This window comes from Colias croceus, chromosome 18 (genome assembly GCF_905220415.1).
Source record: "Colias croceus chromosome 18, ilColCroc2.1".
In the NCBI taxonomy this organism is placed as follows: domain Eukaryota; kingdom Metazoa; phylum Arthropoda; class Insecta; order Lepidoptera; family Pieridae; genus Colias; species Colias croceus.
Window position 1 is genome coordinate 525,914 of NC_059554.1, and position 23,272 is coordinate 549,185.

Genomic DNA, 23,272 nt, shown 5'->3' on the forward strand with positions numbered 1-23,272 from the left:
TAATTCCTTTGATTTTCAAATTCATTTCTTTCAATTTTCTCGTGATGGAGGGAACTAAAGAATTACGTGCGACCGTGATTTCGCTGTTTAAGGCGGGGAAAAAACCAATGGAGATTTTCCGTGAGTTGAAAATTTTTGGTGTGAGCCGTAACTTCGTGTATTACACTATCAAACGATACAAGGAGACTAATTCTTTGCAAGATAGCCAAAGAAGTGGCCGGCCACGCTCTGTGAGGACGCCTGCGAACATCAAAATCATCAGAGAGCGACTTCGCCGAAATCCATGTCGCACTCAGAAAAAACTCGCACTGCAGACTGATATTTCGCGCGTATCAATCAACAGAATACTGAAATATGATCTTAAGGTAAAGGCGTACAGCCGTAGGAAAATTCACTTTTTAAACGACCGCCTTCGTAAATTGCGACGCGAACGTTGTCCAATACTGCTTAGGAGACACGATGCGAGGAAGATACTCTTTACTGATGAGAAAATCTTTTACTGTCGAAGAAAAGCTCAACCGACAAAACAATAAAGTGTATGCCAAAAGTAGCAAAGACGTCCCATCTTCAGCACGGAATGTCTTGCGTACTCATCACCCGGCTTGTGTAATGGTATGGTGGGGAGTTTCGTATGAAGGTGTCACTCCGCTGCATTTCTGCCAACAAGGTGTCAAGGTGAAAGCCAAGAATTATCAAAGTGATATTTTAGAAGCTGTTGTGAAACCCCTGTCTCATACTTTATTTCACAACAAGGATTGGGTTTTCCAGCAAGACTCAGCGCCATCTCATAAGGCAAAAACCACCCAAGCTTGGTTGAAGGAGAATGTGCCGGCCTTCATTGCGGCTAACGAATGGCCCTCCTCCAGCCCCGACCTCAACCCGCTGGATTATTCTTTATGGACTGAATTAGAGCTCAGGGCCTGCCGAAAGTCCCACCGAAACTTGGAGTCACTGAAGCGAGCTCTTGTCCGAGAGGCAAAGCGAATTCCATTGGAAAAGATTCGTGCCGCAATAGATGAGTGGCCAAATCGTCTGAGGGCCTGTATAAAAAATAAGGGTGGACATTTTGAGTGATAATGAAAGTTTATTGTTTGTTATTACTCACTTAATATGTATTATAAATTTTAGAATTATAAGTTAAATATTACAAAATATATGCAACTTTTATTTCGTCTCAAAACTTATGAACACACGAGGTATATACACACTATACATACTATACACACATATAGTGCTAACTGACACTGTACAATGGCGGAGGTGGTCTTGCTAAGAAAGAAAGAAAGAAAAAAAGCTTTATTGCCAACAAAAACTTAGACTATCTTAACTTAAAAAGTAAACATATATTAGGCAATCGGAACAGACTCAGCCATGCTGTGGGCTTACACCCGAACAGCGCTGATTTTCAGTCTGCCCGCGTATATAACGCACACAAGACTGACGCTACCGTTAACTGTACAAGGGATGGTGGTCTCGCTGACATGATGTACACAAAACATACTACACACCTCTACACATAATTGCCATGTGAGATGTCACGCTGACACATCAACACTATATGAGTGATGTGATCTCGCTGACAGGACGAACTCAGACCACAGTGCACTTACATTGATACTTATCAGTAAGCCTGATGGTACAATTTATACATATAATACACATGTTAGGCTCCTAATATTCGCATCTCGGTAATGCAACGCACTTTATACAGTTACTCAAAATAAACTACTGGCCTCGCTGACATAACGCACTCCTCATTCACACTGCACATTCGCATTACCGACGATTTTCAATTTATTTCTATTTGATCACACCTCTTAAACAAAATAAAAACTTTAAATTGACACAAAAAAACAACATAAATAATATAATACAGCAAATATGGCCGCGTTCACACTTTAACATAAACACTTCACTTACACTTTACACATACACTACTCACTTTTAATTAAGTATATCTCGTATTATAATTTAAATCTTGTTTACAATTTACAATTATATTTTTTTCTTATTACATTAGAACCATTTCATAAGTTTTTTTTCTCTTTTAATGATAATTAATTTTAAATGGATTTATTTGTCACGTTATTCATCATAGCTTTACATTAACTCCTAATGTGCCATGGACTGTAAAATTATGTAGACATATTTTTTTTTTTTGTCATAGCAATGGATTTCAGAGATGATGAACTGGGTTCGATTCCCTGCTATTATCATGGAAATCTAGATACATTACTTGTGTTCCTAAAAAGTTAAACAATTTTCTGTAACTTGAAAATTTTTCAATTCAGACATAAAAATTGGTCCAACTTTTCTTGATTTATGAAATCATGATGATGATGATGATGATCGAACTGACTTTGCTATTTTATGATCTAGATTCATAATGCATGTCCATGGCACTAAGGCAATAATTTGGCGTTTTGAAAGGGACTAATATTCGAACTGAGCACTTTCTATTATTCACATATAAAGTTTAAATTACTGCCGCAAATATACAGTTATGTATATCATGTTACTTTATATCTGTCAGTCATTTTATATTTAAATTGCATCATGTAATAGTTTCGAGTATTACGCTTCCTTTTGAGATCCAAGTTGTCCACATTCCCTTGTTGAGCCGTAACACAGCGCTACCAGGATTCCTTAGCGAATCCCTGTTCATGACTAAATTCTCGACTCGAAATTATCTTTTGGGTTCTGCTAATGGACATTATGTTGCGATCTATTTCTGTTCCTCATTAGCTCTCACCGTAGATGTCATTATAACACGCAAGCACTTAATATTGTTAGTTCTTTTTTGTTTTTTTTACTTTACGACGAGTGCATTAGCATTGCCCAATTCTAAATTGTGTGACCGTTGTACATGTGACATTTGAATGATTTTGGGCATATTTGATGGTTCGGAGCTAAAAAATGGGGAGTTTCGCTGTGCTTCTTACCATCAAACATGCCCGGACACGGTCCGAGCGACGCTCCGGGGCACAAACGATTGGCTGGCGCGGTCGGGGCGGGGGCGGGGGGGGGGGTCCGCAGCGCTGTGGGCCGGTGGGCGGGGGGCTTCGCGCTAACCGTGCTCTCTGTCGCAACAGCGCGAAACGTTCTAATGTAAACGGCGCGGCGGAGCGTGGCGGGGCGGGGGCGGGGGGGTGGAGGGGGCAAGAGGGGGTGCGGGGAGGGGAGTGCAGGAGGGGAGGGTTAGAGCGTCTCGCGAGTAATGCGCTTGCCCGTAGCGGTGGCGCCGATCTCGCTGTCGGGCGGCGTGGGCGGGGTGGGCGGGGTGGGGGGCGTGGCGGGCGGCTTCCCGTCCGCGTCGCTGCTGCCGCTGTCCAAGAGCCCCACGCCGGCGGACGCGGGCGGCAAGGACTCGAAGAACGTCGAGATCGCTGAGGTCATCGTCGGCGCTATACTGGGTGAGTGGACGCGTATATGTATGCGTGATAATGCAGATTGATACAGTTTTATAATTTGTAAGATAAAACTTATTTTTTGATAGGTAATCTGTTATTCTTTTATGGAATGATGAAAGTATGTATTATATTAAAAACAAAAGTAAATAATTTCCAATCGATACTGTTAAATATCATTCTTCTATACCATACTGGATCTATTAAAGCTAAAATACTTTTCAATTTATTTAATTAGACTTTTAATTTAAATCTACAAGGTCCAATTCCACCAATATACAATTGCTTTGAGTACAATAGCACTTTACTCTATGAATTACTCGCATTCCAGGCCCCGGCGGGCGCAGTCTCGTGGAGATCCAGCAGATGTCGGGCGCCAACATCCAGATCAGCAAGAAGGGCACGTTCGCGCCGGGCACGCGCAACCGCATCGTCACCATCAGCGGCTCGCACCAGGCCATCTCCTCCGCGCACTTCCTCATCGAGCAGAAGATCCAGGAGGAGGAGCTCAAGCGCACGCGCCACAACGCCATCTCCACGCTCATGCAGTAAGTGCGGGGGGAGGGGGGGGCAGGGGGACACGCGCACGTGGACCGACGGGGGGGGGGGTAGTGTGAGGGGGAGCTGCCAGGGGAAAGGGGAAGAACACTACAGATAGGATAGTTAAGGGGAGGTATAGCAGTTCTGGGAGAATAGTCTGAAAAAGCCCTTTGTTGACATTGGCAGGATTGCTTATCTTGAAGTTAAGGAAAGGGGGAAGGCTTCAGTGTTGGCAGGATTTCTGATGTAGTTGAAAGTTCAGGAAAAGTGCAGTGGTAATGTCAATACATTCGACTGAATTTTTTCTGACCTTGCACCATAATAGAGATATTCAAAGACGTTTTTTGGGACTGCTGATCTAATTAAGATGAAATGGTTAGAAAACAGTAATGAGCCAATTGAGGTCAGGTTACTGCAGTTCTACTGTGTATTGCAGTACCCGCGACCTAGGGGAAGTTCATGATAGGGATAGTGTGGTACAGTGTTAAGGCGAAGTTGGATAGATTTTAAAGGTGGACCGTGTTAAGATGTTCCATTTTAAGGTATAGAAGTGGTACCAGATTAGGGAAAGTTTCGGGATAAGGTTGTAAGGGGAAAGTGAAGTAAAGTTTAGAAATGGGTTAACGCTAAGTGAAAGTTCCGTTTTGGAACTATGTGACTTGTTGAGGACTGGTACTTGTTTCTCGTTAAGTAATACCGTATTGATAATTATGGAAATTAACTCAAATAAGGAATTATAAAAAAGGTATAATATATATTAATTGAGAGCGATGTTAAGGCTAAAAATAATGGGAAGTTTGAGGAATAAATTCGTCTTAAAAAAGCTCACGAATTGTGTGGGTAAAAATAAGTTGTAAATACAAGTAAGGTGGGTTCGTGTTAAGGCTCAGAACTGGGACCTGCTTAAGGGGAAGTGATAAGTTTAATGGAAATTGGATTTAAGGGGCAGCCACCCCCTCACACGGGACCTTACCCTTAAATAAAATAAAAGCAGGGGGATAATATCGTGTGCAATATTGTTTGATTGATACAGGTCTTGTTGTTGGTTGAATTTTAAATGTACAATATTAATATATCTTTGGTTTCATAAATACGGAATAATATGCAATATAATTAAATTGTTGTGATGTTGTTGTAAAATGCATATATTATTTAAACAAAGGTTCCTAAATCCGTTTGTTAAATTGACAGAAATAAATATTGAGATAATGAAATTTTCAATTTACTGAAGTTATTTATAGTCCGTATTTATGGAAATTAATATTTATCAATTAATAATGAATGTGCAATATTTAGAAATGTTGAATCGATAAATCAAATTGTTTGTTATGTCATTGAAATGTAATAATGTTAAAAATTATATTCTTGCCCTGTACCGCGACTGTTTCTTAAACGACACATAATTTTCAAACATTATTGAGTTTATTAAGTTTCGTTTAAGAATCAGTCGGGTATATTATAATAAATCTAATTATTATGTAAATAAAATACGAATGCGTACAATTGCGGCACTGTTTATTGTGAACTACCGTCATCTGTTATAATATTGTTTTTGTTTAAAAATTGCACTTAGATATTATTATAATGTGAGGATAAAATTAATGTGAACGCTGTCTAGTTTTAGATATTGTTGAAGTGTGTATGACCTGTGTCGCGTGCGCGTGCGTTAGCGTGTAGGGGGGAGGGGGGGTTAAGGGATGGGGAGGGGGGTAACGGGGGGTTAGCTCCACAACGCCGTTCTAGTCACGCTGAGCCAGCCGAGTGGCGCAAGTTACCTGACTCTAGTTTATCGTTTACACTTACCGACTTTCACGCAGCTCTCGATGCGACCCGGGCGCGATGCGACGCGATATTGTGTCGTGTCGACGATTTTTTGTCTTGTTTTTTTCCTTTGTCTCTTTAGATACCTAATTTGACAATACAGACCATAATATAAAATAAATGAAAATCGCCGAAGCCCCGTCCGTCGCGCTCGGCCCGCATCGACATATATTTACACATAGATATAATAGATTTATGTATACTGATTTTACGCATGTACTATAATATTTTAGTGTTGAAAGTTTGCTATATTTTATGTTTTAAAGTGTCCGCATAGCGGGCGTATTGTTGACGAGTTGACATTGTGATATCTCCCATTGCCGCGCCGGTGCAGGGGCCGCCAACCCTCTACTGGCGCGGTTATCACTTATAATTCCTATTCCATGCACATTTTTATTTTTTTAAATCGTTCGTTCGTTCGTTCACTTTCTGACTTTTTCATTGTAAATGTTACCATTGATAAGTTATGTTTTGTTAATATATTTGACGGTAGTCGGATACGACTCTCCGCGCGGGATTAGACGTCGCGTATATTTTATAGTTTAACCAAAGTTGGTAATTTTAATTTCTTCGACGTTAATGAAAAATATTAATTAATAGATACATAATATTATATATTTAAATTAATGTGCAATGCAATAATATAATTGTCGACGTTTATTATTATTATTAATAATTAATGATTATAATTTTTTACACATTGACGGAACACGTGATGAATCTAGAATTTTCATTCCGAACTCGCGGTTCAAAGATCTTTATTTTTTTATATGTTTATAATTAATATCGATTTCGTTTTTATTTTTATTTTATTTTTTAATTTTCGTCGCTTAGTGAGCGCAGTCTCGTCGGTCTAAATTTTCTTAAAGTTAAGTACAATATATAACAAATTCATGTCCAATAATAGTAGATGAATATATTTAAATGTTTTAATGCAGATTTCTATATATTCGAAGAGGACAATATTGAATATTATTTACAGTTTAATGAGGTGTTATTTTAGGGCGGTCAGCCGAGGCCTGTCTCCGTAGATAAACAATAATAAGCTGTGATTGCGCGTCGACTTTGTCAAGGTACTCGGTGTGTGCGACCGCAGGGGGGGTTAGGGGGGGTCACGGGGGGGAAGGGGGGGTCACCGGGGGGGTAGGGGGGGTCACGTAGTTAAGTCGTTCGTTTACCTCACAAGTGCCATCGCTAGTACAGAGCTCTAAGAGTTAGCGTTACCCGCGACACCGGCCGCGCATAATAAGATGGTATATAAGTACAAAATATATGAAAGTGTAAACCGTTTATATACGAATCGGCAGATGTTATTCTACTATAGTGTTTAAGGAAAGGAATTGAGAGTATATCTCTGATCTAATTCAATATTTTAATCGAATCGCAGCCGCGACTCTTCCGATATAATTATAATCGATATGTTGTAAGTTGAACTGTCCAACGACATTCGAGAACTATTGTTATATACGTGTGTTATGTAGGTACCGAGCGCCGTAGTTGCATTCTAATAGTTTAGGTATCGTAATATAGGTAATGCTGTTCGTTCTAATCTGGTGTTTCGATTTTTCTCATCTCTACTGTACTTTTAACTTAATTGGGGGTAGTTGTGGATAACTTGTCAATTATATTGGTTACGCATGGTCGCGACCCTTTCCGCCGTTTCGAATTTTCAACCGATTTTACTTTAGAATTGACGTTATGAATCCCATTGTTTTATCCGATTTGAGTTGTAACGTTTCGTTTAATTTAAAAGCAAGTCAGAGCCAAGTCGCGATCGTGCCGGACCCGTAGGGCGCTGGCGAGAGCCTCGCACCGCGTTTGCCTGAAGTCGATTCTACAAGCTCAATTTACTTCGTTTAGAAATACTTGTAAGATTACGTCAATTATTCGAAAACCTAACGTTACGAAACCGCGAATTCGTTCGATATTCCGCAAGTGGCATGATCCGAGGCTTCACAATCGGGGTCTTAGTGAAATAGTTGGCGGTGTCGCAAGTTGTCGCGTTCCGGACGCGTTGCCGAACTCCTTCTGAACTCTTCTCTCTCTTCTCGACTCGCTCTTTGCCTGGTTCCGCCGACGCAACCGGCGCACATTCCATCTTCCGTCTCGTACATCGAAATCGCATCCTATCCTCGTTAATAGTTATAGTGGTCACTGTCAAGGTTTGTGCCGTCTCGTAGGTTCTCTAGAGTCACCCGCGATAGCGTCGGACGTCGTCTTCGTAAAGAACGTTTCGACATTTTGCGTAGTTAGTTATCGGAAAATGTATAAATATTATTGAACTCAGAAATGTTGTTGTTATAAAATTGTTACAATATTTGAGAGTATATAATTAATGATCGATTCTTAGGGCGGTATCTGAAAATTTTATCGTGTGGAGAGATAATAAATAATAGCGGGACGTCTCGGCGTCGCAATACAAGGGTTAAACTGTTTCTGTGATACTGACTTCGCGCCTCGTGCCGTAGCTCGTAGCCGCACCGCATCCGACTTTCCACCTCTCTCTCTCTCTCTCTCTAGGGCTAGAAGTATCTCGGTAGCTTGCGACTTTTCCATTTTATCACACTCGACGTGTGTCCTCTTTAGCGTATTAGGTGTAATGGTCCCGATACGGGCTCTTTTGAGCTCGATAGCACGTGGTGTCGCCATAATATTCCGTGATAAGTACTTTCCGGCAAGTTTAATCTTCTAGTGTGAGTTAAGACATCATGGCAGCCGTGTCTCGATTCGTCGAGTGTTTCCAGCAGTAGAAGGATGTGCGATCGAACATTTGTCGGTGACAGGTTGTGCCCCATATATAGTAGCGTTAGTTAGTTTTATCGAGCGTTACCAAATCTCTCCCTCGTTTTTAGTCCGCACCCCGCACCCTTAGGACCGCCGTTACGGTTAGGATATTCGATGTTATAGGCTAAGGTAGCTAGTTATCATTCTTCATAATAAATTATACCGTAGTAGGCGTATTGAGCCGGGACGGGTGGCATTACGGCGGCCGACCGGCCGGCGCTGTTCAGGCGCGGCCGGCCGGGACTCCGCGCTCCGCGTTTCTCATCCCCCTTTTAATTTTAATAGCTAAATGTTGTTGAATTTGTTGATAGAGTGGTTTATCGTAATTAATATATAAGTAGCGATAGTTGGGTATAGGAAGGCAGCCGTCGGGTGCGCTAGGCTAGTGAGGTTCGATACTGTGTATAGGAATTTGGCTGTGTACGAACTCAACATTATGACGTCATTGCAGCACCGCTCGCCGTCGACGCGATTCGCCCGCGGCCTCGCGACGTTCGCGACTTTTCTGTATATAATTGCATAACATTTTCATTTGCGTCTCCTTGCTCATTGTCATCAATTTATTAAAGACTGAGGAATCAACTCTCGCGTCATCGTCACGAACGCGTCCCGACCGGGAGCTTCGCCCCCGCGGAGCCGTAGCGCGCGCCGCACGTTGTGAGTCTATCGGCTAATCTTAAATTAATTTATAAATTATATTGTAAGTGACACGTTTCGAATGTTTCCATTGAATTACGCGTACCTGTCACAACTTGCCGCGGGCGGTGTCGTCTCTCGCGAGGGCGGAGTCATTGTAATATATTAATTGTTTAATTGTCATTAAAATTGTATCGTTTCATGCGGCGTGGGCCGCGATCAGCCGCCGCGAGCGAATCGCGCGGTACTCTCGCTCGCAAGCCGGACCAGCGACCGCTGCGTTCGCGTCACTTAACCTCGCTCTAATACAAGCTGGTCCTTCGAGCCGGATTCTAAACGAATAAAATACTAATTTCAAAATATTTAGTTTTCTCATAAACAATCCCGTAAACGACGTTGCAGTTTTGAATATAGTGTGATAAAGCACCGAAATGCGAGAGCTAGGTTGCCCGGACGCAGTGAGGGAGCGTACCGAGAGCGAGCGCCGTTCAGTCGTTGTCTCATCAACCTTTACACATGTTGAGATTGATATGTTAAACTAATTCTATTGAATTGTACTTGTTGCGTATTATAAGTATGTATAGTGAGCGGCCGCGCGCCGCTCGACGTTGTGTATATGATATGTTAATATCATTGTTTGCGGAAAACTTTCAGTGAAGGAATTATAATATTTTTATTGCATATTATTAATTTTTTTGTTATCTTGGTTTAGAAACGGGTCTGCAAATGTTACGAGATAGTTAAGTTTCGAATGCAATGTTTTGAATTTTAAATTCGCTATTATAGTCAAAGTTACATAATTTAGTTGTATTCTGATAATTTTATTGTTTTGCGATGTTGATAAGAGGTCAATGAAGGTTACAATGTCTTAGTGTTAAAGCTGGAAACCAATTTAAGGGTACCTTGAACATTGTCTATAATTATTATATTAACATTAAATAAATGCAAAAGAAATATAATCTTGTTTTAATACAATCATTTAGTTTTAAGACGAAGTACCATACATATAACAAAGGATTTTAAAGGATAAAAAAACACATCCATATACATATTATCATACTACTTCAATTGAAAAAGTTTCCTACGACAGAACAATTAATTATCACATTAAACCAAATCATAACTTGTGATTTTTTTGTAACATGGCATGGGCCTGTCTAAGTAGATACTCAGTAAGTAAGTACTCATGCTCAAGTAGAACTCATAAAGCAATAACACAGTCACACAGTTTCACCAAAATTATTATTACAATAGTGCACAATATTTTAAAGCTCATAAGTTGAAATATCATCAGACAAGTTAATGAATTTTCAAGAAAGTCACTTGTTAAATAATTATTTATTACCGAGAAACTGCTGCAATATTTATTCTTATGATTAGTAATTAAATCTTAAATAAATATTTTTGGGAATTATTAAATAATTTATTATTGTACTATAAAAAAATATATAAAAAACACTTTATTGTACAATGAACAGATATATAAAATTCAATAACATACAAAAGGAATCTTCACCGTACAAATTGGCGGCCTTATCGCTTTGAAGCGATTTCTTCCAGGCAACCTTGGGATATAGGAAAATGAAAAGATAAGAATACTAGTTAATCTTGTAGGCTTAAAAATTGGTAAAACCTGACAAAACGATTAAATTTTCTGTAAATCCGAATTGAGGATTCAGAAGAGAATATGAAATAGCATATACTAAAATCCTCAGTTTACCTATTACAAATAAAATAGGCAGATAGGTACTGTACAATCTTGGTATGGAAACGTGATCCAGGTTTTATGACCATGAGGTTTATATTTCTTTAGTATCAAATAACATAAACCACGACAAAAGATACGAGTATCTTCAATAGCCAAATTATTCTTACCTACTAGTATAAAGTTCGTGAATATTAATGGATGTTTGTTCCTCTTTCATGCGATAACCACTGAACGGATTTTGATTTTACTTGTCAGTTATGTACCTTAAGCACCAAAAAAAAAGGGGTGCTTTAACACCAGAGATGTCCTATGCTTATGTTTCTGTAGATGCGTTTGTTATCTAATAATTAGGTATACATATTCACTGATGCATATAGCATAGCTTTACTCTTTGTAGCATAGCATTTGTGGAAATGGATTCAACTGAGATAGGTTTTTTGACATTGCGGCGGCGCATCTTCATAGCACATCTAACGCACCGCCGCGGCCGCACTGCATAGTTTAGTTCATCAGTAGAAACGGTCACATAGTTTCACAGCACAGCTGTTACATTTTCATAGCATATCTGCATAGCACCTCTCTCGTGGAAAAGCTTCTTTAGACATATAAAAATACTCGCTTTGCCCGCAGGCTACCGCGCGGTTAGTTTGACGAAATATGTAATGATAGGCCGATAGGGTAATAAAATAACTGCAATTTTTTTAAATAATTTATTTCATTCACAGTTTGTACGACAGATATTGGACGGAGTTATACCTAATATAAAAAAAATAAGTAAAAAATAAAAAGGAATGTCAAGTAATTTGCTTGTAAGATCTATTTTCGTCATAGATGCCTTAAAATATAATAAAATCTTAAAATTAATTGTGAACCATGTAAACAATTGTAAGTATAAAAACTTAGTCTCATGATTGGAAGCAATTTTTTTGTAAGAAAAGGGTAGAAAGGGGAGATTCTAAAGGGCGTTTAAACTATAACTACTTAAAATGTTTACAAATGCATTTTGTCTGATCTACATCTTAACCATATTTTAATCTATGTAGGTATGTATCTAATTCATATTTATCTATGTTATCTTGAACACAAAACGAATATTAATCAGATTATAACACATAATTGAGTTTATTTTACTAACATTAAGTACATTCAAATAATACTACATTTAAATAGGCTAATAATATTAATATCTATGCATCATTTAAATAATAATATAAAAATTGTTAGATCATGTTTCAATACATCAATTATCTGATTTACGTGGCTAATGAGAATACTATTTATTATTGTATTAATACAGATAAATGTACCAATTTTATACATTTAAAAATACAAGCTACATATAGTAGTTTTTGTAAGCTAGTAAGTCGTAACATAAAAGTTCATTTATATTTCCTCTATTTTATATACTTACATTGAAATTTTGCCTATATTGGCCAAGTTACATATATTATAATTCTTTGGGTTAAAGTGGTATAATACATATTATTATAATAATCACTATATGAAAATGGATATATTACATATATTAAAAAAAATAGTAAATTTATGATTACATAATCAGTGTAAAGGAGAAAATTGTCAAAAAAATGGTCTAGCCATACACAAATACTTATAAAAAATCAATAAAATCACAATACTGTCAGATCTTACAAAATCACAACTCAAAATATAAAAATACGTTAGAGCCAGCACGCACGAGCAACTTTGTCTCCGCAACTATTTTGTCTCTCCCACCCATGGGCTAGTATGAAAGTGCGCGCACGTAGCGACACAACTCCCCATACAATTTATGGGAGAGACAAAATAGTTGCGGAGACAAATATTCAGCTTACAATTACTATTGTGTCATATTATTAGGTTACAGAAAATGTTTGGTTGTGTTTAATTGGCTAACAGGCCAGTACACACTTCAGGTAGCCTGAAATGTGGATAGAAGCCTTCTGCTATGAAATCATCTCATATTCTGGTACATGAGGTTCATAGTTAAATCCATTATAGTGAGTGAAACTCAAGCTCCTTGTGCCCGGACCATCGGTGAACGGCACCAGCTCACTATGCAAGGTGGAAAATGATGGTCGCTCATCAGGATCCACTTGCCAACACTGTAAACATAACTGGAATAACTCATCTCCAACATAAGATGGCTGCGTTGGTCTCATGCCTCTAAGTACACGAACGGCTACATCGTTATTAGCGACGTGGTGGTATGGAGTCGCGCCCAGTGTAAATATCTCCCACATCAAGACGCCAAACGACCAGACATCTGCTTTAGGGATGAATCGGGTCTGTCGAAGCATTTCGTGAGACGTCCAGCGCGTGTAGTCGGGCGACGAGTGCAGTGGACGCATGTGGGACAAACCAAAACCAGACACCTTCACCACCCCGTTAGCAGCCATCCCAATGTTACGGCAACTCAGCTTCTTATGCACTATTTTCTTACTGTGCAAATACTCCATTCCATTAGCAACAGCCGCACAAATTTGCAGAAGTCTGTTCTCAGACAGGAGACAAAATTTATTGTTTTGGAGGTCTCTGTGCCGGCTGTGCAGCAACATGTCTTTCAAGTAAGCTTTAATGTCTGGGAGCACTACAAATAGTGTGGTATTGGTTTCACAAATACCCATCAAGGCAATTACATTTTCACATTCCGTTGACTTTATCAGTAAATCAAGTTCTTGTAGCATCAGCTTTTTGTCAGATTTATCCAACTCTCTGTCAGATATTACTTGAATGATCCCAAAAGTCGTTTTGCCCTGATGTTGTACAGAGCCTCTCATAAATTTGCCATAGCTGCCAAGGCATACAACATTTGATATATCAATATCAATTATGTTTCTCGGTATATTCCAAAGGTTTCTCTTTAGATTGCTATAATAGTCCACTTTATCTTCTTCATCTATAAGAAAGCCAGAGTTCTCTATTTCTAAACAGGGTTCACTGAGGCTCAGAGGCATCGACTGGGAGCCCCTTTGTAAGCGAGCAAAATGAATTCTCTTTCTTAAAATTATGAGGAGACCTAATCCAATCAACAGTAGGACAACTCCAATTGCAATCCCAGCTCCTAAGGCTACAACCAATGGTGAGACTACTTCTGGCTCATTGATATTCAAAATAATTGTTTTTGTCGACTCGGCATATCTTACTTTCTTTACATGATTTCTTTCACTTACAATACCTAAGGAGACCTCAATTTCATTAGTGAGAGGCAAAGGAGCGTTATAGAAACCATTGTAGGTAGTTCTATCTCCAATTACAAAGTCATTCTTAATATCATCAGGGTCTAGTTCAGCTGTGATGTAGTAGGTTAAGCCGTGTTCTTGTGCATATGAATAGTTCCCTAGCTTTTCAGTTATTATGCCTTGTTGATACAGTTCAATGGATACTATGATTCTGTACATAGAGACAGGCCCATTTACATTTCTTGCTTCCGGAACATGTACTAACATTTCATCCCCACGTCTTTGTATAACTTTGATATCTGGTGGGCTGGGATCCGGTGTACCAATCAAAGTTTCAGTCTGTACGGTCACATTTGCTCCAATCTCTTCAAAATTCATAGCCGCTACGCTTATATTGTAAACGGAACCAGGTTGTAAGTTGGGAAGTTCACTTTTCAGAGTAGTATTTTGTACACGCCATTCTAAAGGTTGTATGTTGAAATCAGCATAAGTTTCAATTATAATGGCTCGTATTACATAGCCAGTTATTTGACTATAGGCTTGAGGAGGTGTCCACTGCACTCTCACTGTGGACTCAGTAATATTCGACACCTCTAATGACATAGGTGGCCCAGGAATAATTACTTCCGTATCATAGATGCTTGCTACATTTTCTCCACCACAATGTTGCGTTTCGTTTTTAGGGCATGGCGTGTTACAGGCGTCTAAATCAATTTTGAACTGACCTGGGGAGTTCCCACAGAAGCATGTTGATTCGTTCCCGATGAGTGCATATTTGTAATAAACTTGTTCACACGCGGAAATGCAGACATCGACCGATTGCCCGGTGTGTGTATTGAGGACATCGTCGGATAGTTTGTAGCAGCCGATATAGTCACCGCGGTCCGCAAAAGCATATTTGAAGCATAGAATTATTATAATTGCAGTCAGCAAATGTAGCCGCTCCATTGTTTAGTATGCGAATGCGACTTGATATTGAGTCATACAATACCAAATTATGTATTTGACGATTCCATATTGCGATAAACACTAATTTTAAGAAGGTGTACAAAGATGAATTGTTGTTTTAGCTAAAATGACTTTGTGACCGGTACACGAGATTGTTTAATCGATGAGTAACAAATGGTAACAAATAGGTATGCAGAAAGCGAACAAACGTTAGCGCACCCTTTCAAGTTTATTGACATTCTTGGATTGCGTTTGACGTTTAACAATTAATGACATTTAATTTTGTTGATGTTCATAGGCATGTCAAGGGCATGTCGATTGTCGACATTACCTATTTGTAAATCGTTATAAATAAAATTAAAAATTAAAAAATAGGAACAATTAAACAATTTCTGACAGCTATTAAATATATTATATTTAAATTTAACACTTAATGTAAGTTTTAAAATATAGCTTTTGTATTCATTGCCAAGTCTAGTTTCTTTTCAATATTATAGTTTATCTTAAATCTACCCCATGTTATTTTTTTACGTCGTGTTTGTGTAAATTTTTTATAAGTTACAGTTATATTATAGTTATTTTATTATATCAAATACCACACCAAATACTAACAAAAAAAATCGTAAGTGAAAAACCGATATTTCAAAAATCTATCGGTCATTGTATTATCCATCACTTAGATCCATCACGTCTCTAAACTGTCACATAAGTTGTTAACGGCACATCAAATTTCAAATCAAAAATAAAACGGATGAAGCCGATTTCAAATTAAAGTTGCGTTTGTTTGCTGTTTATGTTATGAAGTGTTATAATTTATTAATGAAAACGTGAATAACTATAAATAAAAATGTCTACACGTTCTGGAAAACGTATGTATTATATATAAACAATACAATAAAAAATTTAGTAATAAAACGTAGTACATACTTAATGCTGAAATTTGTTTTATATTTTAGGTATTCATAGTTCGTTAATTGAGGAAGAGATTAAAATAACCGAGGTTTTGAAGCCTAAACGGAAGACTCGTAATAAACAAAAAGCAAATTGTGACAACGTTGAAATTGTTATCAAGAAGAAACATTTTGTACGGTATCCTTCGGAAGACGATGTCGATAGCGTCGATAGTGTTCCATCGGAAGACACTAAAGTAACGCATAAACCGCAACGGACAACTTTACAAGAAATTAATGGCTTGGCTTCAGATTCTGATATTGAAAAGAAAACAATAAGACAAACACGTCGCACCAAGAAAGTCGAAGAAGAAATTGTTTCCAATGAGATTACTTCACAGGAAGTAAGCAAGAAATCTAAAAAAAAGAAAAAAGTTTCATCTACTGATGAAGGAAGTAAGAATGATAATGGTAAAACTAAAAATAAAGTGTCGAAAAAGAAGAAAAAGAAGAGGTCTTCTATGATTGAGGAAGTGAATGATAATGTTGAGCCGTTAAACAAAAGCAATATGTCAGTGGATTCGTTTCACAGTGCTGCTGGCAGTACGCTGGAAGATCTAAATAATTTGAGGGAAGAGAAAGGAGAAACATCACTCAAACAACTGGAACCTTTTAATGAATGTCATGTGGATAAAGAAATTTCACCTTTAAAACAGTGTGAAGAATATAAAGAAGTTGATGAAATAATTATCAACAACACTGAAGAGAAAAGTGTAAATCATGTAGAGAAAAAAATTAAGAAGAAAAAATCTAAAAAGAGATCATTTAATATGGAAAATAAAGATGCTGTTGAAATCACACCGAGTGAAGAACCAATACAAGCAGAAGAAATTGTAGAAATCAATCAAGAGAAAAAAACAAAGAAGAAACCAAAGATAAACAAAGACATTGTTGAAACTGAAAATATTGAAACAATTCTAAACAGTACATTTGAGAAAGAAACATCAACTAGTAAGTCAAGCACACAGAATTCTACATTTGATAAGATTACCGAAATACCAATTATTGTTATAACATCGTCAAGTGTCGAGAAAGTAAATAATAAAAATAAAAGGAAGTCATCACTTGTATTACTTAATAATTCTTATGAAATGAATAGCTCCAAGAAACAAAAACCCAACGGTTCAATCAAAAGTTTAAACAGTACTTATGACAAAACTCCTGAAACTCAAAAGAAAAGTAATCAACAAGAAAATGCACTTAACACAACTTTCGAAAAGGAGTGTAGTAAATTGGATACAACATTTGAAAAAGAGAAACAGAATCCATTGAATTCAACATTTGAGAAGTCAAATGAAAAAGTGGTTTTAGACACAACATTTGAAAAAGAAAGTGCAAATTCAAAGTCATCTTTATTAAGTTCGGACAGATCGAATATGACCGATGATAAGTCAAACTCCCGCATAAGTATAAGTGACGATTCAAGAGACAATATTGTGAATACCACTCCATTGCTTATTGAGAGTAGTATGGAAGAGTCTTATGTAAAGCATGCATCACCTGAACAAGAAACAGTTAAAAGTCAGTCAAAAGTGTCTCCACATACGCCTTTAAAACGTGAAGGAACATTTACGAAAGAAACCAATTCCCCGATAGCAAAGAGTACAGAAAATACGCCATCTAAGCGAGCATCAGTCGCTTCTCCAGGGCGTACTCCATTCCCGTTTTCTAAAAGTTCCTCCAAAGATAAGAGTATGTTTAACGTAACAAGGTCTATAGAAAAGCCTAGAAGATCATCCCTGATTGATTTGCCGAGAACTACAAAGGTGATGTTTTGTAGCCCGGTGAACAATCCGGTCATCATCAACCAGATGAAGGGAAAGGTTATTAAGTCCAACTTGAAAGGATCTAATAAGAGCTTTATTTTCAACGAAAGTGGTAAGTATTGTGGTTTTTATTAAGTTTCTTAATTCTTAAATAATATTGTGATATGTTTGGTAGAGGTGGTATTTACTACTTAAATAACATAATAATAGTTAATCTTATGTTTGTCATATTAAAATTTTGTACAGTACAAACATCTTATAGTATCCAACAGAAAACATGTAAACTTTTTTTTTCCTCACGACTTACAACTTACCATACCAAACTATCATTAGCATTTCTAAACTAGACTTGTTAGTAAATTTCAGAAGAAGAAGAAGAGAATTCATTATTATAATATTATAATATAATATATTGCAGTATCTGACGTGACACCATCAGCTCGCAAGCGCTCGTACACACAGAGCGACGCAGATGACGTCAGCGTGAAGCGCAAGAGACTCGCTGATGATTTACAGCAGTCCGTGGATAGACTGTCTCGACCTAGGACTACTAGTGCTTCAGGTACAGGTTATATATACTAAAACCTTCCTCTTGAATCACTCTATTAAAAAAAACCGCATCAAAATCCGTTGCGTAGTTTTAAAGATTTAAGCATACAAAGGGACATAGGGACAGAGAAAGCGACTTTGTTTTATACTATGTAGTGATTCACCATGAACTTAAAAACTGATTTGATTCTTCCAGCGAAACTACAAGACGCCACTCCCTCCAAGAACACACCGCAGAAATCAAAAGAGAAGCCGTCCCGTACTAAGCTGCCCAACTTTGCAGCGTTGCATCAAAAGCAGTTCAGCAAGATGGAGTCGCTGGACGAGTGTCAGGAGCGGAAGGCAAAGAGAGCTAAGAGGATGTTAGCTGTTAGTAATAGTGGCGGGAGACTGGCCAGTCCGATACGTAAAGGTAATACTATTTTTTAATTTATTTTTTACTGGCTTTCTGCGCAATTTTCCATAAATCGACATAAAATAGACACAATTATTACTGATTGCTGCAATATTATGGTACCAGCTTCGTCTTCTGCTCTCAAAAAGGATTTCTTTACAGCATTTGCCATTTTTGAAAAAAAAAATCATTCATGCTTGGTCCATGGTTAGTGTAGTTATTTGCCTTCTTCAATTAATTGGCAACCAAAAATTTTATTATTATATTTTAAAAGAGTACATAGTTATAATATTTATTTATTAATAAAAAGGCTTACCAACTAGATACATAATATCCTCATTATGTATCATCACAACAGTTTATGTTTATTGTTTTATCGAAATCCCTAGATTATGTTGTGAATCATAAATGTTATAATGTGCTGGAATTAATGTTTCTCTATAATTTTGTTATCAACTTCATTTTGTAATAACGAAACACTGGAATTATATTCACCTTCCCCTAATCAGATGATGACGTCACTCTTATCAAAATCATGCTCGTATAATCGATTGGCACTTTTTCCAGTAAAATGTGTGACAAATTGCGTAAAATTTAACAGAAAATGTCGTTATTTACTAATAATAACTATGGATCCTAAGGCCGGTTGCAGAGCTTGACCGTGCGTAGGGGAGACCGGGTACAAAAGTAACGGTGGGTCGAAAGTAACAAATGCTCTCTAGATTTATCCAATGGGCGAACACCGCTTAGCCTCTGTCAGGTGATAGCCGAGAGTGCCCCCCTTAATTGTATTCATTCGCCGCGTGCGCCACGCGTTGTTAGGCTGTGTGACAGAACACAACGTGTTTTCACGAATCAAAAGTAAGATTTTCGACATTTTTTTATTAAACGTTTACGTAGTCTTAAAAGGATGATAGAAATCTGAATGTTTGCATATCCATTCTTGATTAGAGTAATTGTGAATTGCTCATAATCATTTTAATGTAGCACGTTCCGTTTTAAAGTTTTGTTGCACGTCTTGGCAAAAATATAGACGGGTACAAAAGTAACATAGCCCTATGGGTACAAAAGTAACATGTTATTTTTGTCCCATTATGATTATGTATATTTTTATTTACACCTTTACTTCAACAGAATGCCGTGATAACGAACTAGATCGAGGAATTACCGACACGGCTGACGAGCATTTTGAAAGATGATTTTGGCACACGTCACATCCTGTTACAAATGACTCGAAATTTTGTGGATCATTTGTAACAGGATGGCAGTTCTTAGTACGCAATGACAAAAAGAAAAATTATGGTCAGAACGCTGATACCGGATACCTTAAGATACTAAAACGTTTTATATTAGAGAATCTTAACATAAAATATTATAGTATCTTCACCGTGTGTGACGCGCTTTAGAGGCGTTGCAAAAAAATATAATATTTGCCATATTATCATATTATTAGATTTATAAAAAAAATAAAAGCCGGGAATACTAGTTCAGCTACCTAATACCTTGCGTCGATCGAGATTTACTAATAACAAATAAATTGATCTACGCGACTTTTTAATCGAGTGCTCTACAGTTTATTTTCGGTTATCTCCATCAACGAGCATAATGTGAATAATTTTTTTTTGTTTACCTTGCTGAGGTATTGGGAAAGGTACCAATTTGAGCCAAAAGATATTTGGAATATGGACGAGACAGGGGTGACCACTATAATACCAAAACCTAACAAAATTGTAGAATAAAAAGGCATTAAACAAGTACATAGGTGCCATAACCTTAGCAGAGCCTGGAAAATTAGTAACTGTTACTGTTGCCATTAATGCTCTAGGAGAACACATCCCGCTTTTTTCGTTTTGCTGAGGGTCCTGGTGGTTGTGATGGAGCTGGGAATGCTTGTGGATGGATGCAGGATGTAGAATTTTTAATTATAAAAGAATGATTTTAATTAATCTCATTACTTAAACTAAGAATATTTTTTATCGATTTGTTTTGTATTATATTTGTAAGTATTATATTTAAAATACAAAAGTTGGTTTGTTTTACTAATACAAAGTCTTTAAACAAATAATTTGTTGATTTACCATCATAATATTGTATTAATTACCAACCCCTTTATCTTGTTACTTTCGACCCACGACGTGTTACTTTCGACCTGCTTACGGGGTCGAAAGTAACAACTGACGATTTTTTTTTAAATTTCGTTTATTAATATAAAACACTACATAATGTAATAAATTGAAACGCTACTGTAAAGAATATGAACTAAATTTATATATGGTTATATTAATTTAATGATAACAGTAACACCCAGTGAGAAATCAAGGCAAAAGTACAAAGTGTTACTTTTGTACCCGGTCTCCCCTACGTCAGTCGCGCTTGTCATATGTATGGAAATTCATAAAACCGTTCATAGCTAGACCGACCATACGCACGCGTATATTAATCACTAAGTATACAAACAACCAGCTCAATCGAAACACATTTTTATTGAAGTGGTTACCTTTTGCCTCGATTGCCTGGAAGAGGCATCACTACTAGGTGATAAGGCCGTTTAATAAACTATGTTTATTGTATTTTTTCGTATATTATAGTGGGTTCCTTTGTTTATATTACTTAGTTTAAAAAAAGATAAAAAAGTAATTAATTCGTGTTTTATTTTTCTAGATTCAAAACCAAAGAAAACGCAGTCTCCAGTAAAACCACAGTTAACCTTGGAATCTCTCAACCCCGGATACACGCGTTTCGGCTTCAAGATGCACTCCGACGTGAACCCATTCGTTAATTCGACAATAAATGGCATTAAAACCGACATCTCAACGAAAACTAACGTTAACTCAACCAAAATAAACCTCAACTCAACTAAAACAAACATTAACTCAAATAGAATAAATTTCAACTCAACGAAAACAGACCTCAACTCAACTAAAATTGACCTAAACTCAACTAAACCTGACATATTCAGGATTTCGACAAAATCTGACGTCAATCCATTCTTGAATATGACGAACACGACTCTAAAACCAAAGGCAGTAAAGCAAAATGAGCTGAAAAGACAAACAGCATTGCCATCCCTTGCTGGCTCCACTGTGAGGAAAGAGATGGCAAAACAAACGATCATGAGGGAGAAGTCTTTTACAGAAAAGAGGAATGATAATAGGAAAGAGAATAGAACTATAATCAAAGGCGTCAGAACAAATAGACGGTTCGAGTTGCAAATGAAATTGAGAAATATTAATTGACGTTGTAATCAGTAGATTAATGAGGCATGTAAATAAAAATGCTACCTACAGTTAATGTATGACAAAACAAATCCCACCTAACACTTAGAATACCGTGTATTTAAGAGGAGGCTCCCTAAATTTTATGTGAATTTGCATTTTTATTCTGAAACAGTCACACATACAATCAAAATGGAACTTTAGTATATGATATATTGGGTCTTTTTCTTTCCATGTACAAGACAATAGGCATGACGAAAGATTTTGAAATCCTCTTCCATAATGTGTGTATACGTTTACTATACAAGAAAAACCCTATATTTCGGTAATATACTTAAATTTAACGAAGATAAAAGCCATTTTTCAAAAAATATTTATAAACTGTGCCAAAACAGCTCGCAGGTGTCATGGCGTAGGTGTGACGTCACTCTTTAGTAAATACGTAATTATTTGTACGCATTGCGAAGAAAATTAAATAAATATTTATTTAATATGTGTTATAGAAACGAATTTCAAAGTTTATAAGTGGTGTGCAGTATTGCAGTGTGAATCCACATAAAAATAATGCTCAAAAATGTGTTAGTAATTATTTCAAGCGAGAAAATAATAAGAAATGATTGTATAAAGTGGGCGCGGAGAACCCCGAAACCACGTATTGTGAATTCGCAATTATATTTCTGTTCTTAGTCGATAAAGCATACGTGAAACAAAAGAAAATAAATAAAAATGCGTATTCTCAACATATTCATAACAACAAAATACATCTGACGTGAGTTGTTTATTTAAACGTGACGTCACGCGTGTTTTAGTCAAAATGGCCAACTGCAGAATTTTAATGTTTTATTTTATTGATAATCTCATTAATCTTAATGTTTTTTAGATTTTTAAGTCACTATATTTAACTTATTTAGTATACATTTTCCCTTGAAAACACTAATATGATCATTTATGGTCTTATGGATACTGTCGTCATGCCTATTACGTAATTGTAACATTTTCGCTCGATTCATTTTTTATTCTAAAATTATGCCTTTTTTAAGGATTATTACCTACATTTTTTTTAAGATTTACTTGGACTTTATGTCTAAAATAAATGTTAACAGTAAGAAAATATAGTTTACTATCCAATCCCAAGATATTTTTTCTCTAGATCAATTACTTATTACTTTAGTTATAAACGAAATAAGAATTGAGACTTACGAGATTTAGTTTCGAGCTAGAACGCGATCAAAGAGCGCACGCGATATTCAACTTTATTACGGCTGTGTTAGCGTCTAGCACCGTGGCGGTCTAACCGGTCTCTCAGTGGCAGAAATTATGTTAGGGAGCCTCCTCTTAATATAATATATCTGATTGAAATGAAATATGTTTGTAA

The 23,272-nt window shown here is 37.0% G+C and overlaps 3 protein-coding genes across 4 annotated transcripts in view; 2 read left to right on the forward strand and 1 right to left on the reverse strand.

Annotated features, from left to right (window-relative positions):
* Nucleotides 1-3,996, forward strand: part of LOC123699513 (RNA-binding protein Pasilla) — a 54,841-nt gene extending 50,845 nt beyond the window's left edge. The window contains exons 9-10 of the mRNA XM_045646477.1: nt 3,234-3,413; nt 3,739-3,996. Of these exons, the coding sequence (XP_045502433.1) occupies nt 3,234-3,413; nt 3,739-3,959 (401 nt within the window). The 3' untranslated portion in view covers nt 3,960-3,996. The remainder of the gene's footprint in view (nt 1-3,233; nt 3,414-3,738) is intronic.
* Nucleotides 3,997-11,592: 7,596 nt separating this feature from the next.
* LOC123699503 (putative tyrosine-protein kinase Wsck) lies at nt 11,593-15,215 on the reverse strand. Its single transcript, XM_045646460.1, has one exon. The coding sequence runs from the start codon at nt 15,021-15,023 to the stop codon at nt 12,840-12,842; it is 2,184 nt and encodes a 727-aa protein (XP_045502416.1). The 5' UTR covers nt 15,024-15,215; the 3' UTR covers nt 11,593-12,839.
* A 524-nt stretch (nt 15,216-15,739) lies between these two features.
* LOC123699498 (WASH complex subunit 2) lies at nt 15,740-22,135 on the forward strand. Of its 2 annotated transcripts, none has more exons than XM_045646446.1 (5): nt 15,740-15,892; nt 15,980-17,851; nt 18,158-18,301; nt 18,485-18,700; nt 21,344-22,135. In XM_045646446.1, exons 1-5 carry the CDS (start codon nt 15,871-15,873, stop codon nt 21,916-21,918), a joined length of 2,829 nt encoding a protein of 942 aa, XP_045502402.1. In that variant the 5' UTR covers nt 15,740-15,870; the 3' UTR covers nt 21,919-22,135. The 2 variants fall into 2 exon arrangements, with proteins under 2 accessions (XP_045502402.1, XP_045502403.1); XM_045646447.1 differs by having other exon boundaries at nt 18,179-18,301.
* The last annotated feature ends 1,137 nt before the right edge of the window (nt 22,136-23,272 follow it).

Coding starts and splice junctions, on each gene's coding strand:
- LOC123699498 (XM_045646446.1), top strand. CDS start 15,871: ATGTCTACACGTTCTGGAAAAC. Junction 17,852..18,157: donor CTTTATTTTCAACGAAAGTG/GTAAGTATTGTG, acceptor AATATATTGCAG/TATCTGACGTGACACCATCA. Junction 18,302..18,484: donor TAGGACTACTAGTGCTTCAG/GTACAGGTTATA, acceptor TGATTCTTCCAG/CGAAACTACAAGACGCCACT.
- LOC123699503 (XM_045646460.1), bottom strand. CDS start 15,023: ATGGAGCGGCTACATTTGCTGACTGCAATTATAATAATTCTATGCTTC.